The 18,572-nt window shown below is 59.0% G+C and overlaps 8 protein-coding genes across 8 annotated transcripts; 2 read left to right on the top strand and 6 right to left on the bottom strand.

Moving 5' to 3' along the window:
- Positions 1-79: 79 nt before the first annotated feature.
- L226DRAFT_571143 (uncharacterized protein) lies at positions 80-1,887 on the bottom strand (the record flags this gene model as incomplete). Its single annotated transcript, XM_067684513.1, has 4 exons — positions 80-877; positions 943-1,186; positions 1,250-1,701; positions 1,783-1,887. 4 exons carry the CDS (start codon positions 1,885-1,887, stop codon positions 80-82), a joined length of 1,599 nt encoding a protein of 532 aa, XP_067535439.1.
- A 649-nt stretch (positions 1,888-2,536) lies between these two features.
- L226DRAFT_571144 (uncharacterized protein) lies at positions 2,537-4,569 on the bottom strand (the record flags this gene model as incomplete). Its single annotated transcript, XM_067684514.1, has 2 exons — positions 2,537-3,390; positions 3,444-4,569. The coding sequence occupies 2 exons, from the start codon at positions 4,567-4,569 to the stop codon at positions 2,537-2,539; spliced, it is 1,980 nt and encodes a 659-aa protein (XP_067535440.1).
- An 878-nt stretch (positions 4,570-5,447) lies between these two features.
- On the bottom strand, positions 5,448-8,114 carry L226DRAFT_463354 (uncharacterized protein; the record flags this gene model as incomplete). The annotated part of the gene is made up of 5 exons (XM_067675786.1): positions 5,448-6,350; positions 6,413-6,885; positions 6,960-7,380; positions 7,440-7,539; positions 8,035-8,114. The coding sequence occupies 5 exons, from the start codon at positions 8,112-8,114 to the stop codon at positions 5,448-5,450; spliced, it is 1,977 nt and encodes a 658-aa protein (XP_067535441.1).
- Positions 8,115-9,959: 1,845 nt separating this feature from the next.
- Positions 9,960-10,765, bottom strand: L226DRAFT_545774 (uncharacterized protein; the record flags this gene model as incomplete). The annotated part of the gene is made up of 3 exons (XM_067682367.1): positions 9,960-10,159; positions 10,293-10,472; positions 10,603-10,765. The coding sequence occupies 3 exons, from the start codon at positions 10,763-10,765 to the stop codon at positions 9,960-9,962; spliced, it is 543 nt and encodes a 180-aa protein (XP_067535442.1).
- A 962-nt stretch (positions 10,766-11,727) lies between these two features.
- L226DRAFT_486809 (uncharacterized protein) lies at positions 11,728-12,865 on the bottom strand. The gene has a single exon (XM_067677173.1). The coding sequence runs from the start codon at positions 12,673-12,675 to the stop codon at positions 11,785-11,787; it is 891 nt and encodes a 296-aa protein (XP_067535443.1). The 5' UTR covers positions 12,676-12,865; the 3' UTR covers positions 11,728-11,784.
- Positions 12,866-15,589: 2,724 nt separating this feature from the next.
- Positions 15,590-16,730, top strand: L226DRAFT_67757 (uncharacterized protein). Its single transcript, XM_067687140.1, has 2 exons — positions 15,590-16,262; positions 16,341-16,730. Exons 1-2 carry the CDS (start codon positions 15,793-15,795, stop codon positions 16,540-16,542), a joined length of 672 nt encoding a protein of 223 aa, XP_067535444.1. The 5' UTR covers positions 15,590-15,792; the 3' UTR covers positions 16,543-16,730.
- L226DRAFT_67743 (uncharacterized protein) lies at positions 16,701-17,885 on the bottom strand. The gene has a single exon (XM_067687139.1). It carries the CDS (start codon positions 17,649-17,651, stop codon positions 16,887-16,889), a length of 765 nt encoding a protein of 254 aa, XP_067535445.1. The 5' UTR covers positions 17,652-17,885; the 3' UTR covers positions 16,701-16,886.
- L226DRAFT_535089 (uncharacterized protein) lies at positions 17,634-18,459 on the top strand. The gene has a single exon (XM_067680822.1). It carries the CDS (start codon positions 17,748-17,750, stop codon positions 18,099-18,101), a length of 354 nt encoding a protein of 117 aa, XP_067535446.1. The 5' UTR covers positions 17,634-17,747; the 3' UTR covers positions 18,102-18,459.
- The last annotated feature ends 113 nt before the right edge of the window (positions 18,460-18,572 follow it).

Consider the following 18,572-nt stretch of genomic DNA (forward strand, 5'->3'; position numbering starts at 1 on the left):
CGTCCGGTAGTCATACCCCGCATGCACTTCTCAACACGGTCGCAGTATGTGGGTATGATCGACACGTGGAAGTCTATCATTACTCGAGTACTTCATCCCTACTAGGAGCAACATGAAGTAGCCCGTCACAAAGAGGATATATCCATTCTCCCCAGTCATACCCGGTCAACCAAAGCTCGCTGCACCATACGCCTACCACTCGGTACGGAAGAGTGGAGGATACGGGACTCTCGAGAAGCTCCGGCGCAATCAAACAGTCAGATGTCTCCAGCAAGTCGGCCATGCCTTCTGCGAGATGGATAGATGGCTTGCCAATTTCTGCGCGTACGTCGAAGAGGAAAAGGGCATCATCACCGAGGTGGGGAGACTGGTGTCTTCCGTCACAGACGCGGATGACGACATGGGATCCTAGTGATGTAGAGCGGTAGAACTGGCAGTCTGGAGACATGAGAATGAGACGCGCCCCGTGTGCTCCCCAATCATCCCAAGGCACTCGGGGCGATGGAAGAAGAGAGGATCTCAGCGTGGAGCGGGCGAAGTCAAGGATGGTGGTGATGGGAACGAATATAAGGACCCCCTTGGTCGGCGGGGTCCCTATCGTCTTAGTGAACAGGGTGAAGACGGTGCGCTCCGGATCGCATTCGAAGTGCGCAAAACTGTCCGAGGAGGTGAGTGCCGGACGTTGTATATCGATTTCTGGAGAGTCGGGGGATGGTTGGCGCGCTAGCTTGGGTAGTTCGAGGTGACCGACAAGGCCTCGATTAGGTTTGTACGGATCACCGTCAGATGTGATGTCGTAAAGGGAGATTCCTGACACTGCGAACCGAGCGACATAGCGTGTATCCACCAGAAAGTCCAGTTGCCTGCTATGTCCGTTCTGATAGCAGGTTTGACCAGTCAGTCACATGCAGATCGACTCGTCTCCGGCATGCCCGAACTCACAAGTCGTATGCTTCGCCAGAGGAACTGACCTGTCCTCCAGTTGAAGACACGCAATTGCGATACGGACCCCAAACAGATATGCAACCCGACCAAGTCGTCGACAATACTGACTGTAGAGTAGATCGGCCACCACACGCCCGAGTCGGATAGGCCTGGGGCCCTATGCGCGACAAGGGGGTTGCATGCGGCGAGGGGATGCAACTCCGCAACGCTGAAGGTCGATAGTAGGTAGCACCTGGGAAGCCTGGTTCGGAGCAGATAGATCAGCATACGATGCTGGAGGCCGCTCGAAGTCTCGGTCACTCACCAATAGTTCTCCTGGGGGGCCAACACCACTGCTAACAAGGCCTGCTCCGTGTCTACGGCATATGCCACGATATCCTGTACCTCATTAATGCCCTCTGTGCAGGAAACGAACGCAGAGAGATCGATGTTCCACGTCTTTTCACTGATACCACTGGAGAACGAAGCAGGACGATGGATCGCGAGGCGAGCGTGACCCGAGTCAGGGCTAGGGAAGTGGACGAAGACACCACCATTCCAGCGGTACGGGTGCATCTCTCCAACTTGGCTAGGGAGAGCATGGAATCCCCAAGGAAACTGTCCTGTTATCCATGTAGCTTCATATTGGGCGAGAGCTTTTGAGCGTTCGGGGAAGGCGGCGCCGCCCGGTGGGCCGTCTTTCATTCCAGCCGCATCAAGAGCGGCAACGTATTGGAGGTAAGGATCGAGCACCGTCGCCTGTAGGGAACGGCACACCTGTTGGAACTGACATGAGCACCAGTATCAATGGACTAGGACACCGGCATGCGATCGCGAAGCCTCCAATTGTAATCGCACCTTTTGACACGCCAGCAAGTCGTTGGCCTTGAGCTCCCGCAGGATACGTATGCGTAGTTCTTCCGGAAGGCTCAAGAAGTAGTTGAGACGGGGCTGATTGTCCATTGGGATGATCGCTGATGAGATGAGTGTGGGCGGATTATATACTTGACGGACGTCGCTAGCGCCGGCCTCGTTGAGATCAGTTTTACATACAACCCCGGCTTGACCCCGCTCAACGGTGTGCGCACCAATGGTCTCCGGACGTATAGTACAGCTGTAACACATCTGCATTGCTCGTTCTCTACAGGAGATACCATCGAGGAAGAGAAACAGGAGTGTACTTCAGTGATGTCGACAATAGATAAGAACCACGACCATGGTGTATTCAACTAAAGTGAGGTATGCGACTAGGTAGCTTGAGGTCTGGATGAGATTGTATGGAACCTTCGTGAAATGTGGGGTGAGACGAACGCAGCGTTCAGTCATATGCTGGTAGTCATAAACATAAGGAGACGGAGATGAGCGCAAATGATATCAATGAGGAAGCGCGACGGCGGAGTGAACAATTCGGCTATGGACAACTTGAACATGGGGTCGTGTATCGTGAGTATGTCTGTGTTGTGTTGTGTTGGATGCAACGGAATGTGCTTATGCGGTGGCGGATGCGAACGACGACATAGATGACTATGGATGCAATCAGATGATGAGAACAAAGCAGATACGTGGGGGGAGTCGAGACAGTTCCACACTGGAGGCACTGGAGGGCATGCACTCAGAATCTGCCCGTAGCACGGGAAAAGGTCGACGCCCTTGCACGCGAGGCAGCCGTTCCGTTGCCCGCAGCAGACGAACCCGAACTCATGCTCGCAGTCCTGGTAAGACCCGGGAGCCTCGATGCTGGCTTCGGCAACGCCGTGGAACCTGGCGCAGCGATCCGCGAGGGTGGCCTGAGGGCAGAGGAGCCTATGACGCTGGCAACAGGTTTGGGCATTGACGTCGTCCGAGCGGAAGGACCTCTAGCAGAGGCTGCTGTAAGTGTAGTGGATCGAGGGCCGCTGGTGGGAGCTCTGTGAGTTGCGGGAGCCGCCCGTTCCTTCGCGGCCAGGTTGGGACGCTGAATACCAGCGAACCGCGATGCAGGAGCAGCAGCTTCTACGGCACGTGCGGGGCGCGCACTCGCGCTGCTGCCCGAGCTCGACGTGGACGCGGTTGAGGCATTTGATGAGACACCATGAGACGGCATCCCGATGACCAAGCCTCCAACTTGCATACCTGCTGGAGGTCGTTGCACACCGCGGATAGGCGGGCGAGCGGGTTGAGCCGCAGAGGCCGAGACACTGGCCGGCTTAGCCGTCGCAAGCGAGAGGCGTCTCTTCAGTACCGGCTCCTTCCCGACTCGTGCGATACCAGCAGGCTTCGAGTTCGCTGGCTCCTGCGCTGTACTCTGATGGCTGGACACTTTGAACGTCTTCTTGATGATGCGCAGCGCAGGAACCGGTGGTGCCGGCATGGGAGGTGGTAAGGGTTCAGACTCCAGGAGTAAAGAGGGCTCGTCTGCGACAACGGGAGATGTCGGCGGAGAAGGTGGCTCCTGGAAGTTGGGTGCAGGTACACGGGGTGGAGTGACTGGATGGAACATAGTGAGCGAAGAGCGTGACATTACTATGGACCGTGCTCACCATTGCGAGAAGACGGAGTAGAAAATACCGGAGACAGAGGCAGGGGGACATTCACAGCCGTCTCTGTGGTCGGAGACATGACAGGAGAACGCTCAAACGTTGGGGATGCCTTCGTAGGAGGGCTAAATACGGGTTGGAAAGTCTCCCGAGAGGCCATCGCAGCGGGGACGAGTGCCTCCAACTTCGCCTTCATCGCGGGCGGGACACAGATCTCGCTGAAGTCGAGAGTGTCATCTCCGCCTGACCAGAAAGAGTCCTGGCCATTGCCGAAGAAGGATACCTTGTCGTTCAACAGATCAAAGGACATTTCCGCGGACTGCATTTGAAGATGGAACGAGGACTGCAGGTCGACCGACGCACGGCGGGGGTCATCGGGCGACAGTTGAGTGAGGGTGGCGGAAGGCCGCAGGTGAGAGGAAGTGGCCACAGGGATGTCCATGACCTCGACATTCGCCGAGATGTCGAACTTGTCGACGCAGGGCGTCTGAGGAGCGCACACATTGATCTCTGGGAATGGGGACGAAGGCCGACTGTCCGCCACTTCACAAGGCTCTTGCGTGGGATAGTGACCATCTGTCGGTGTAACGCCCTCGGAGATGGACATGGCAGAGAAGTTGATGGAGTTGATAACTTCCGCAAGGGGCGATGTGGACGGTGCAGGCACCAACATGGCTTGGAGCGCCTCGGAGTCGTGGGAGGGCAACTTCGGACTCACGAAGACGGGGGCCGTGAAGGCTCGACCACCTAACTGCGGCCTCGGGGTGTGTTCGACGTCCAGCTCCGCCAACGGGACCCGCGGTGGCGAGACTACGCCACAGCTCTCAGCGTCACTCTCCGACTGTTCTCCATCTGGATCGCTGCCATCGTGTTCTGCTGCATCCCAGATCCTTGAGGGCGCAGGAGTGTCTCCAATATCGATGAGCTTGCCCATGGGAATAAATGCATTGGCTTCCGGCTGCTTGTGTGCGGCATAGGTGCGATTGAAGAAGATGGTGAGGTCTCCGGGTGGGGTGTCGTTCTCCTTGTCTGACGGGCCGAGGTCGTCTGAAGAGTCTCGCCGAGGAGTGGAGGGAGCCTGGTGCAACGGGTCAAACATGTAGAGGACGCTGTTACGAGGCTTAGCCATGGTGGAAGTTGTCGTTAGGGTCGTAAGGAGGAGAGGGACAAGACGAGGTGATGGTCGACGTCGTGGTTCAACGACAATAGCCGACCGCGAAACCGTGTCCATTTCCATGTATCACGTGAGCGCGATCCGAGCGCTCGTAGTGCCGCGATCTCGGCTTCTCCCTGAACCACTTCAAGCTGCAGCAGCACAGTCGATTAAGATTGCCAAGTAAAATGTAATGTCTAGGATGTCTCGAGGCTCTGTCCCCAGGATATAAAAGCATCTATCTATATGGTTGAGGATAACAAAACTGGTATGTAAGTAGACGACGTGCTTACCAAGTCTCAGTTTATCCCAAACATGCGAGCCTTCGTGCATGCAGCTGGTGTTATTCGATCGGCAGAACACCCCCGCCTCGCGGGTAGAAAAGAGGTCATACATCCACTATATTACATAGTCGAGCTAGGTGATCCGGGACGACTGAGCGCAAGACTCGAGCTTGAGACAGTGAATGCGTGGACGAAGAAGAGATCCAGATACATGTACAGACGTGGCAGTAGTGGTACACACAGTGAACGATGGAGAATGGACAGTGAGGAGACGGACATGTGCATGGACATCGACACAACACGGCGTGATTACGAGATCCGGAGGCAAGGCGCGAGCGAGCATAGTCCAAGAGATGGCAGATGGGGATACAGTGCGGGAAGAGATCGAAACGAGGAAAGGAAAATAAGTAACGTCACGGACATGTACAATGTCGTCAAATATCATGAGAACGACACCAAGCCAGCACGCCAGCATCGCAAGACAACACGAGGGGCGGGATCGTACCACTCTGCCTGCCCCACCAGCGAGCGGCCGCACGAGCTCGAGCTCTATATCACCGAGGGCCCTACCTACGCCCACTCCGGCTCGGCCCACCACCGCTGCTCAGCCCCCCGCACCCTCCACTCCGCGACACCTTTAACGCTCGCCACATAAACGAACGTACCGCTGGGATCGAAGCACATCCCCGCGATATCCTGCTCCTCCTCGGTGTCGTCCCTGTCCCTGCCCGGCTCGCGCGAAGTCCCGGCATGCCTCCGGTGTCTCCTCGACGACGAGACGCCCCAGCGCGAGGCCGCGTACGGGCCAGAGCTCTCGCGGCGTGCCAGCAGGGTCGGGCGCGAGCGGAGGAGCTCGAGCGGGCGCGCCCCGGACGACTGCAGCGACAGCTGGGACGCTGGGGCAGGCGAGCCTGCTCGTGAGGGCGCGTGCGACGACAGACAGTCGCTCTCGAGCTCGTCCACATCCATCTCGTCGCCTTCGCGATCCCGGATGCCGTCCCCAGCGCCGTCGAGCGGCTCGCGCGGGTCCGTCTCGGCATCCAACACTGTTGAGCGTGTCCGGACGCCGTGTCGTCCGAGCAACCGACGAACATCGTTCTCGACTTCGCGATCTCCGAGAGGAGGGATGACCACGATCCCCTCAGCATCATCTTCAGCGTCGAGATCTTCTCTGCTGAGCCGGCGGCGTGTACGGCGTGACCGCCAGCCGGTCGATGAACTGCTATCGGAAGCAGGTATCCGGAACGTGTCCTCGAGCGCACCGCTGAAGAGCATGATCCGCGGGGGAGCGAGAGAGTCTGTAGATGCGGATGATGAGTGGGCTACTGACGAGCGCGGCGTGGGTGACGTGGACCGCGGACGTGTTGTTGATGGTGACGAGTGGTACAGGTGAGGCTGCTCGAACGTTGGCACCCGGACGATCTCCTCAGTCTCGAATGTGCACGCATCTACGACGTGCAGCAGCGACGTGTGCTAACAACCGGGTGTGGTCAGTACTCTCAGGCCAAGTTATCGGTGCCATGCAGCTGACATACCTCTGTGAAAGTCATCACCTCCCTGCCCACACCGGGCGGACTGAACTTGACGCTTCGCACGCCCCAGCCGGGGGCGCGTGCACCTCCGCGAGCCCAATCCCACGGAGCGTCATAGAGCCATCCACTCGCCGCACCGGTGGCATACCTGCCGGTTGACGACGCGCGCGACTTGTCGGTGTTGAACACTTTCAGCGGCTTCGTACTCCGGACGTCCCACACGACAACGACGCCCTCTTGCGAAGCTACTGCGAACTTCGATCCGTCGGCGGAGAACGCAGTGGAGAAGGACGCGGGAATGGAAGACACCTGGGACAAGCCGCCGGTAGCCTCGTGTGAGTGTTGGATGTAAGAGGATAGAGAGAGCGTAGCGATGGGCGCGAAGGTGATCCGGGAACCCCCTGTGATTCTGTGCAGGTACACGTCTGGCGAGTCTCCGACGCAGAGCAAAGTTCGTCCATCAGGCGAGATGGAAGCTGTCCAGAAATCGAAACATATGTCAGTCAGCTTATGACAGATCGCGAAGCAGGGCGAGAAGAACAGGACGCACAGTGATTTACAGGCACATCTAGCCGAAGCTGACCGATGTCCAGCAGGCGGGGTTCGTAGTCATCCATGGCCTTAGTGCTCCGGACAGCGACGTCGAAGAACTTCACGGTGCGGTCATTGTTGCTCACGACTATGCGTGGCTCAACCGCGCTCTGGTGCGAGCGGGCGAAGTTCATCGACGTCAACATTACGGAGTTGTTGATCGAGCCATGATCCAGGATGTATTTGCTCTCCCAAAGCCTCCGGCCGAAGCGGCGCGAAGCGCGGCGAGTGGATGTTGAGTGGTCGGTGGATTGATAGTATGAGAGATGGAGTTCGGCTTCCTGGCCGCCTGCCGCCAGGAGTGTGTCGTTGGAGTCGGGGAGGTTGAGAGCGGAGATGGTGTTTGGTGTGAAGGAGAGGTCAACCAGTCGCCGTGGAGACTGGTGAAGAGCGTGAACATCCATCGCCGATATGCGTAGACCAACAAAGGACTACGTACTGCATTCGGGGTGAAGAGATCGTGCTCGACGATGGAGTAGTTGCGGGCATAGCTGATTATGCCCTTCTCGTGAGGGCAAATAGTCACGTCCCGGAGTTGCCTGTGAATAACGGACTACGATGAGCATTCTGTGGTCGTCTACACTTGCGAGGAAGTAGCAATCTGGCTGACTGCACGTGGGCATCATGGAGGAAGTGCGAATAGTGATACAGCGCCAGGCCCGGCGGCATCTGCACGGTCACTGACACCTGCGAAGCGCATCCTGCGGGTCCAATGCGGTCGACTCCCCGCCAGCAGGCACCACAGAAGCCTCTGCTGACGACGAATACGAGAGCAAGGCCGCATATGTGCGACCCCGCTCCTAAACATACGTGATCTGTGAGAGCACAAACCCAAGGGTCCAGAACAAGCGTCGCATCGTGTTACTGTAGGCTTCTCCCGCGTACGCGTTGTTGCCTGCGGCGTAGTACGCCCCTGAACATCCAAAAGCACAGACCCGCCACTGGACGCAACAGCCGCCGCGAAACGGTGGTATGAAAGGGGAAAGAGATGGTGCGTAGACCAAGATAACAGAGTTGAGGATCGGGCTACTCACACATGTCCGATGGTGACGTTCCCTGGTGCAGCTGTGCACGGCTCCGCAGACGAGAGCAACGTTGAGAGCCCGCGCGCCATCGCGATTTGCCTTTGTCTCCTCCTGAGGTGGGAGCAGCGTGCAAGGTGTGCAGAGTCGTGAAAGCAGAAGAAAGGAGGAGGAGTAGCAAGCGAAAACGAGGTTGCGGATCCAAGTGCAGTTGCTGGTATTACAGGAGAGAGAGTCAGGAACCGAGAAGCAGTCTGCAGGCCGTTCCCAGTCGAGCCTGGTTGGGATGTCGCTAGCTCCGCCCTGCGGCGAGAAGACGGGCAGACAGGAGCAAGAGCGAGATAAGCTTCACTGTCAAGTTTCGGGCGACGGCGGGAATACGGGAGAAAGACGTGCCCGTGTGGTTTATGCTGGCCAATATGCGCCCTTACTGCGTCCGAGGCCGTGAGCGTACGGGCGGATCCTGTGACCGGCGCGGTCTCGAGTGCTCGTCGATAGCGGCCCAGTCAGTTGACTGCTGACGGGTGCAGTCTCGTACGTGCGATGTGCGTCTCCTAAACGGGAGACTGAGTTCGGGGTCGTGAGTCGTCAAAGGGGGGTAAAGGAGGAGGGGATAGGAAGGGGAAGGATTCGGGAACGGCGTCAACGTTGTACGAATACAAGCGGGATGCACGACCACGACCGCGGCGGTGCAGACGGCACCCCACATACGCCACCGCATATGGATATCCAACAGCTCGCAGACACACGCACGCGAGCAGACGCAAGCTATCGCGACAAATGATGCTGTATCACGCGCGCCGACACAGCGAGGTCAACGGACGGAACATCTTCCACAGCGCGCGGGCGAGCCTCCTGAAGCTGCAAGACAGCTGAGCTGAGAGGTTCGCGTCATCGCGCGGACCTTGTCCGAGGTCGCTCCGATAGCACGGCGGTGCCGCATGCATGCCCCAGCTCGATTGGCGAGATCTACTCGACCAGCCCAAGACCCAAGGTTCAACGTTCAACGAGAGACTCGAGGGCAGAACGAAGAAATAGAGATATTGAAAGCGACTTGTATTCTTTACAATAAATATCGGAACTTAGACTTCCAGTATCTACCAGGGTACTAGGCTACAATTCTTCGTCTGATGTGATGCGTGGGGGAGACGTCGACACCGGTGAGCGAGAGTGAGATCAACAACGGGGGAGGGAAGAAGACAAGCAGGCAAAGGAAGCAATGTCAATCGCGACCGGGATCCCAGGAGCACACACATAACGGCGGGCGTACGGATAAGGCGAGAGAAAGCAAGCAAGAAACAAGAGAAAGAGCGAGATCGACGGTAGAGTACAAGGAGTGGGTGGGCTTCTTCTTCTGCTGCTGCAACGGCACCATTATACTAGCTGGCGGGGAGGAATGCGGGGCAAAGGTAGGTGTGGTAGGAAGGTGTGGGCACGGATAGGAGGACGCGATGATCCCCAAGCCACGCGGCGACCCAAGAAAGCAACGCGGACGTCAACGTACGTGTACGTGTAAGTGCAAAGTGCGCGCAGCACGCTCAAGAGGGGTGGAAAGAAGGGGTACTCGAAAGCACGGCAGGCATAAAACGCGTAGTAGGATAAGCATGTGGATAGGAGGAGACCGGAACGTCGACGCGAAAAGAAAGCGAGTGAGACGGCGGATTACTTAGATACAACGAACAAGAGAATTCGCCGCAGCGTCCGTGATTCGTACGTGACATAAACACCGAGCCGGGGCTATAGATATAGAGAGGGTCGGGAGGTGAGAAGGAAGAAAGGAGCAATGTCAGCGTGCTGGCGGAACGTCGTTGAGCATGGCGTGTCATTGAGCGCGTGGCCGACCTGGGCGTGCCGTATGCCGTCTTGAGCAGCGAAGGAGAAGAGTGAGGGCGCAACGAGGCCGGGGAGGAAGAACATCTAGATGGACACCACCCTCACTACATCATCATACCGCCGACAGTCCATGAGCCATCTGGGTCAGGCTTGACCTCCCCGCCCGACGGCGGGGCGGAGCCCTCCGTGTCGGACGTCGCACTCGCCGACGATGCTGCAGTCGGCGGTGCATCGAGGTGCGCTGTCGAGCCAGGGTTAAGCTCCTCCTGTATTTTCCGGCATTCTGCGCCGCCTTCGGAGCGTACTGGGCACCCTACGATCAGTCCCCCGTTTGGTAAATGTCAAAAAGGTTGCGCAACGCGGAAGCAGAGAGGGGGGTAGCGCAGCATGCAGGGGAAAGGGAGGAAAGGCAAATGAACGACGAAAAAGGTACTCACGATGCCGGTTCAGCGCGTCCATCCGCGCGAAGTTCTTCTTGCACCCTTCGCATGGGTACGGTCGGATGTTCAGATGGAGCTGCTCATGCCGCTTGCAGTCGTGCTGCCGCGCGAAGCCCTTGCCGCACCCAGGCCACTTGCACTGGTAAGGCTTCTCCTCCGCATGCGAGCGTAAATGACCTGTGCATGCCCACCGCACCGACACCAGGCGGTACCGACGCGCGAGGGAACAGGATAAAAGAGAAGAGGAGCAATCCAGTCAGCTACGCCCACCCCGACTCGACGATGCGAAACGAAAACGACAACGCACCCTTCAAGTTGAAATGCCTCGTGAACGTGCTCCCGCACCCTGGTACCGGACACGCGAAGTTCGCGGGCTGCTTCCTCCGGTCGTGGCTCGCCTTTGCCGTGCTCGGTGTCGTAACGTGCGGCCGCGTAACCGTCATCGGCACGCCGCCGTCGGGTCCCGGCATATCCACCTGTAGGACGCCTTGTCGTGACCTCGAGACCGTGATCTGCCCGTTCACGCTGCCGCCAACCATGCCGGGGTTCGCCATTCCCATCTGGCCCGATAGTGACGGGGCCATGCCCATGCCCATGTTCATCATGCCACCCATGGCGGGCCCAGCCAGACCCGAAAGGCCAAGATCCTGCGGAGGGAGCGCTCCGTGGTTGAATCGGGGCGACGCAGACGGACTTGGGTAGGGACTTGCACGAGCGCTGGAAGCCGAGCTCCCAGTCCAACCAGCGACATTACCCACCATGCCGCCGCCCATGCCCATCATGCCGCCAAGCCCGCGCTCTCTCGACCCGGAGCTGGATCGTCGGTGGTGTCCTCGAGTGATCGACGGCACAGGTTCACTCGGGTGCAGGAACTGTCTGTTGCGCTGCATGAACTCCTGCTGCGTATGCGACGGAGGCGGGAAGCCCATCATCCCCGGCTGAGGTGAAAGCGCGCCCGGGCGGAAGTCCAGGGAGCGAGCTTGGCGGGTGTGCATGCTGCGCTGCCCGCCATCGCTCTTCGCACGGCGAATCGCGCCCGGTGCGTCCACCGTGAGATAGTCGGACGCGTACTGGTAGCTCGCCTGGTTGCCGAACGAGGTCTGGGTGGGACCTGCGGAGGAAGGATGGCGGAAGTCCTGGAGCGGATCTTGGGACTGACCTTGACCAGGACCTGGGAGGACATCGTTGAGGTTGACCGTACCGCCTTGTCGCTGGTCGTTTGTAGGCATGGTGTTCCACACTGGAGCGGGGCGCAAGGAAGTATCGGACAAGCTTCGCGTGCGCGTCGGGGCCTGTGGGAGCAGGAACTGCTGGCCGCGTTGGAACTGCATCTGCGGTTGCTGGGCGCTGTCATCAGCGAGCGCCGAAGACGAGCTTGATCCGGGAGGGAAGGTGAAGGCCTGATCGGCGAACTGCCCACCCTGCGCGCCGAACTGCTGATGTTGCGCCCATTCTTGCACGTTGGACGGCCCCGCGTTGGAAGATCCGCCTAGACATTGTCAACAATAGGTAAGCTATAGGGACATGGTCGCGAGGCCCAAGACGACAAGTACGACGCACCTTGTTGGAGGTTGGCAAGAGTGTCCTGGAAAGGCACGTTCTGCGCGGTCACGCCGCCGCCGCTGACTGGGGTAGCGGGAACGATTTGTAATGTAGGTCCGGACCCAATCAGACCGCCATCTCCATCGGGAGCGTTGATAATGGGCGGAGAGTCGACACCCGCGCCGCCAGGACTGGTGGTGTCTGGGATGACGAGCTGGGGCGGAGACTGGGGCTTGTTGACGGGGGGAGAACGGCGGTCGTCAGGAAGAGAGCCTGCTGGCCAGGCAGGAGAGTGGAAGGAGAGGCTGTCCTGGAAGGTCTGGGAGATATCGGGGCGGGGGGACGAGGGATGCATGTAGGACGAGTTTGAAGAAGCGTGACTGTGTCCGTCTTCCTCGAGGCCGTTGCTGGAAGCGGGGGAAGGGTGATCAAAGGCGTTGGGGGATGAATAGTCGTTGAGGGGAGGAGTTACAGAGACAGAGACGTGGGCACCGTTCATATAATGTTCGTCAAGGATGAGGGGGCCGCCGGAGGACGGGACGTCGTACTCGTCGGGGTTGTACTCCTCTGTGATAGTGATGCCCGAGGGGTTGTCGGCGAAGAGGCCGAGGGAGTCGTCGGTGCCGTCTATTGGGGGAAGGTCGGAGTAGCTTGAGTACGGGGAGTTCTGGTAGGAGCCGTTGTAGGAGGGCGTGTGGGGGAAGTGGGAGGCAGGGTCGGGGTAGGGGTCGAAGGAGTCGTAGGAGGACTGGTGTGGAGAGAGGTCGTAGAGATGTGGGGAAGAGGGGAGGAAGTCTTGGTCGGTGTGTACCGCGGGCGCAAGGAGGAGGGGGTCCATAGCCGAGAGTGCTTTAACGGAAGGAACGGGGAGGAGGGTGCGCAGGCGATGATGTCGATTATTTGACGGAGGCGGTTTCTGGGACGAGGCGATGCTGGGGAGAGGGACTTGGGGGCTGTGCGGAGGAGAGCACAGCAGAGGAGGACGAGGGACGGGGTCGGAGGGCGGGTCTCTGTGAGCGCACTTTGTAAGATCTAACGGCGACCCGTATCCCTCTCCTTTATTCATCCTTCCGCGACGCCCTCGGGCGACAACTTCGCACTCCGCTGATCTGTTTCATCTATCGCCCTCCGCCCGCTCTTCGCTCGTCCGCCCGTCTCTGCGCACGCCGGGCACTCTGCACATCTCGCTCGTGTCTCTTTCTTTCTCTCTGCGAGCCGCAGTTCTGTGCAGAATGTGCGCACACAGCCCCGCGGGCGAGTGCATTGCCTCCTCGCCGAGCGCCGCTCTTCTGGCCACCAATTGTCTTTCTCAGCGCCCATCGCCGCGTGGCCCGCAACTTCCCGCCCCTCCGTCCTCGGCCCGATATGGACTGCCGGCGACTTTGTCTCCCTCTTGTCCTTCTCCTCTTGCCTCGCATGTTTCTACTCCGCGCAGCTAGCCTCGTATGCAATGACAATTCGTGTTTCACCGTCCTTCTCTACTCCATGGAGCCTCCACGACAACGGCCGACCGACCTTACGTAGAGTCGCCCGCTGTCGCCAGGTGTCTCCTCCCACACCCCGCGCGCCCATTTTCCGTTTCAATCGCATCTGGCCATCACAATCGTCTCCCGAACAGGAAGAGGGTCCCGCGGGGGGTTTTCCGCCGGCATCCCTGGGCCTCTCGCAGCCTGGCAGGCCAACAAACTCAAAGTTCACGCATCCCATCATCCGCTCCTGATGCAACATCACGACAGTACTCGCGACGACGATGCGAAGATGGCTGGATCCCTGTTCGATGTCCATGCTCCCCCGTGTTTGCATCTCAATCACCTCCTTCGGCATGCTCGACCTCGCTCCAACAAACACAGTTCCGCGCTCAACGGCCAGAGCGCCTTCTTCGTGCCCACAATTAATATTATTATGATGCTCGAGTGTTCGGCTACTTGACAAAACGTCGTCCTCAAGTCAGATGCGCTCCCGCTCAACCCTGTTCCGCCGATGCACATCCAATTCTCGGATTGTCTTGTCCACCACGCCGTCAGTCAGATCGCTCCCGCCGCCGGACCTCGGTCTTTGCGCAACTCTAGCGTCTCCGCCTGTCGCCCGTGGGGTTCTTCCAGGCGGCGTCTGTCCAGCCACAAGTTTCGTATGTCGCGGCATCGCTCACGATCAACACTGTCATCAAGATCCGCCTCCCAGATCCATGTTTTGAAGCTTGTCTGCATTGCGGGCGTGCGCGTTACGTCCCAACCTTCCGTTCTGGGTGAACAGGGTACGCGGCGAGCGTGCAGGTTGCGGAGGACGAGTGTTTAATCTCGCTCGTCCTGGCACAGCCTTCCCCCTCGGGCGGTGCTTCTCCCCGTTGCACGGAAACTGCGCACTGTCTATCCTCGAGGCTTTGAGGCTCGATCGCTACGTACAGTATGTGTTCGCAGTCCTCGGTCCTTCATGCATTGCGATGCACGTCAATGTTCCAATGGCAATGCGGAGGACAATGTTTGCAGGGTCGCCTTCGGACGCAATCTGTCACCCTTCCTCGAATAGCTCCTCGGCACCAGTGATCCGCGCGCGACACAACCCTACCATCGCCGGTCGCTGCTCTCCTAACGATAGGTCGAAGTCGCTCGTGCGGCGTGCATGAACCTGCAAAACGAAAACGACAGCGGGCTCTTCCGACGACGCCTTGTCTCGATATCAGACCGACCAACCTCGACTGCCTCGTGGCATGGGAGAGCGTAGCTCCCGTCGATAGGAGCAATTATGCAGACACACCGTCCCGACCCTGGTGCTCGCTGTGGACCCACACGCATACACACAACTCCTTTCCACCCCATCAGATTCATCTTCGATCGCTTCTATGAGTTGGGAAACAAGGACTCGGATATCGCACATATTCGACTCCACCGCACAGCGTCGTTCGATCAGAAGTGATTGCGTCTTCGCCGTTCGGCTTCGAGCAGCAGCGCTCGCAAGTGGAGGTGGTTCGGCATTCAAATACACCTCTGGGCTCTGGACTCTGGACAAGCAGCGCAACACTGGCCGTGGGTGAGCACTGGTGCAGTTATCCAAGTGTGCACCGCGTCAAGACCAGCTAGTAGGCTGAGCCGCCGCTATGGGCCATCCGCGTTACTTGGGTGCCCACTCGGATCCGACGAATATGAATGCGATCCGGCGGTACAGTATATCTGGATATCTGGTGCGTCGGCGGCGAGCTAGCCAAGTAGATATCCGACATGTCATCCACGCACCGCCTCGATCCCAAGACCGGCACCGCCTCGCCAGCGCGGTACTTCATTAATGTCCTCGAAGTGCCAGCGTTGCAGGGCCGACCCTCATCGAGCACTATCACTACTACCTAGAGTACCGTCAGCCCGTCAACGAGACCGAGATCCCGCTCCAGAACGCATCTTCTCCATCCGCGGTGCCGACGCAGACGACACACGCGAGCCGAGTCTGTGCAAGCTTCCGTGCTTCCCCCTTCAAGTTCGTTTACATCCGCACATGGTCTCCGTCGACGTCCCTCGAGAGCGCAGCTTCCCATCTTCCTGCTCTGTTCGCATGGGTCGAAAAGGTTCCGGCACGGGCACCTCTCTCCATTCTGGGCTCAAAGGACAACATGCTCTGGCATGATAGGGGCTCGCTCAGCAGCTGGGTTCTGGGTTCATCTCGCATGCTACGGCGTCTTGTGCAATCTGCCCTGATGGCTGCTGTCATCGCCATGGAACTCCACACGCCGCTGCGAGCCTCCTGTCAGGCTATACGGCTCGACCATCTCCGTAGCCCGTAGCAGGCTGAGGCTGATGCGGGCTCGCGTCCGCATCCGCGAGCGTGAACCTAAGCCCGGGAGGAGGCCTGCCGCCTGCAGTGAGAGCCCCCCGTTTCATGGACATCGCCGACCCGGCATTCTTCCAAGTCGCCAGCCCAGCACCGCGCTGACGGGCCATCTATCGTGTTGTTGCATTGCCATGGAGCAATGCCGCTCGCCGTCAACGTGAACGTTACGTTCAGCACCCACCGTCCCGAGGTCTGCTTTGCATCTGGAATACCTGCCTTCTTCTCCGGACCGCACATAGGTCTCGGGTCCCGCGGGCTAGTACTGTGGATCGATCTGGTCGAACGTCATCAGATGGCATGTAATTCGCCCACCCTACATCAACCACATTCGAGCCGCATCTCGTGGTGGACATTGTTCCTTGTTGGGCTTGTCTCGATGCTCTCGGCGGACTCGGTGATGGTGCGGAGGGCGTCTCGGGTTCGGGTGCAGTCTCCAGGGAAAGCTGCTGCAGATCCTCTCCCATGCAACAGGCGACGAGAATACCGAATACCGAATACTGAATCCTCCGCGGTCGCGACTCGTGTGGACCACCAATGCAAGTCTTCTGGCATGATGCGAAGCTCGTCAAGACTCAAGCCAGACTTACAGTATCGTTCCTTCCCCGTCCTGTAAGTATGTTCTGTTCAATGACCATGCATCAGTCCAGCCGCATCTCAGATCACCCACTCCCTTCCGTCTGCGATCAGAGATCCGGAGGCTCTCCATGCATTCCACTGTAATAGCCCGGCAGTGGCCATGGCAGAGCCTGATCGCAGCAGCCATCTTCTCCCTTCGCCTCCGGTCCTCCTCCTCCCGCGAGCTTGTTTGGTGGACTTGTGCCGAATGCGTGCATGGTGCAGATCGCCGCTGGCGGTTGCCATGCTGGAGGCTCGCGGCGCTCAACGCTGAACGCTCTCCACACTCCCCCGCTCCCGGTCGGTTCCAGCTCCGCGAGAGGGACAGCGACGTCGACCTCCGTGGTTCCTAGATCAATCCTGGCCCCTGACAATCCGCCTGCGATCGCGCGCGCGAGCTACGTGGGTTCTGAGGCAAGTCGAGCAAGGCGCATGCCAGAAGTTGCCAACGACATCCGCACCCGGCCGGGTGCTGCGGCACTACTCGGGACCGGTTTGGTCGCAGCAGGCTTCGTTGCATGCGCACCCGGGAGGTCGTGTGTCAAAACGCTAATCTTGTTGCCCAAATACTCTGCAGACTCTTGCGTGGAGGACAGGCCTCGAGGCATCATGGACGTGTCAACGAGACGCAGTTCGCAGTTCTGGCCCCTTCACACCGGTTCTTTTCGCTCGGCGGACACTTGTTGGGATCCTGGTGACGTTGCACGAAGATGACGAGACGTGGACATGGATCTCGTGTCCCTGGTCAGTCCCTTCCATGCCCGTTTGGCGAACGCAGCGGATCCATCGTCCCTGTGCGGTGACGCCCGTGCGTCCTGGGACGTGTGCAATGTGGTTTGACAGCTGCCGCACGGATGCTTGACTGATGCACACGCAAACATAGACGATGCGGCAAGCAGCGGGCTTGACGTCTTGCCAATCCAAGCATCGTAGGCAGGTTCCGGCGTGTCCCTGCGTCACAGAGAAGACCGTCGACGTCCGAGGTGCGACACCTCCGAGGATCTCATGGCCTGGCCTTCGAAACCGATCAACATCCCTCCGCAGGCCAGGGCCAAATTCTAACCTTGGGCTTGCTCGGCGGAGGTTCGACACGACTCGCAAGCCAAGGCCCAAGTACCGAGGTCCGTGCGTACCTGACTGTGCCTGGTTTTCATTTTGACTCTGTGCCTGGCTTCTGCGGGACCCTGACTTCGGACACAGTGACAAAAGCGCTCTCGTCGGCGTGCCACACGCCGCCGGTGCCCTCGTGGCTGCATGTACACCCTCCGGTACTTTGCATTCAAGCAAAGCGGGCTGACGTCGATGATGATGCATGCCTTTAGATGGCCCATCCAAGGTCGTCACCTCGGTTCGGCGCGTATCTTGGTGGGCGATCAAGTTCATCTATCATATTCATTGCGGTCATGCTTCCTGACTTTCTCAGAACTTGGTCTTGTCAAGTGGACCGCAAGTAGATCGCACGGAGACGCGAGGTCTGCAATGCTGACAGTACACGGGCGCGTTCGGTGCGCCAGACACCGCCGGCAGACTCGAGTCTCATCTGGGAGAAGCGGGCCTCAAGTCCCTGACAGCTTTCTGTTTCCTCCAGGTCTACGATCGTCGCCCGACCTAATCCCGGAATCCGACTTCTCCGCTCGCGACGTGCGTTCTGCCGTCGATCTAACCATCCCTCTCCCTTGCGGCGGCGGCCTGCTCGTACGCGATCCCGATATCCGTCGGAACGCTCTACACATCACCCAAGAGCCTCACGAACTCCTCCCGCCACGCATCATGGTGCACATTGCACGATCACCACAACCACCTGGCGCACCCAGGCACAACCCGGTCTCGTAGGCAACCTGGCCATGATCGTCAGCGCGAGCTTCGAAGCTCTCTCATGCCACGCGTGACGCGGACTCGCTCCGAGTACATCGGAGGTAGGTCCCCTGGCAGCGGGGAGACTTTGCCCATTCTCGTCGGCGGTCGCTCGACATTCGTGACCACGCTGACCTCTGACCACTGACCCCGCAGCCGGAACTTGGAAGGGCTTGAAACCCGGATGATCGACCGCACGTCCATAATCTCCGCGCGCATCTGGGTACCTTCTCAACGACAAATTCCGACAAGATCAAGGTCGACCCTGCGCATTACTGTATCCCGATCGATCCACACCCTTGAGGCTCTGGCATCTGAACGTCGGCGCCGTAGCGATGATGTATACTTACCGTGGCGGCATGCACGGCGATTGGGCTGTTAGGATGCGTACGTCCGACCCCAGCCAGTCGTGTCGTGCCACGCTTAGTGCAAGTGCTAACGTTGTTTCAA

The sequence above is a fragment of the Lentinus tigrinus genome, assembly GCF_003813185.1.
Source record: "Lentinus tigrinus ALCF2SS1-7 unplaced genomic scaffold L226scaffold_12, whole genome shotgun sequence".
NCBI classification, from domain to species: domain Eukaryota; kingdom Fungi; phylum Basidiomycota; class Agaricomycetes; order Polyporales; family Polyporaceae; genus Lentinus; species Lentinus tigrinus.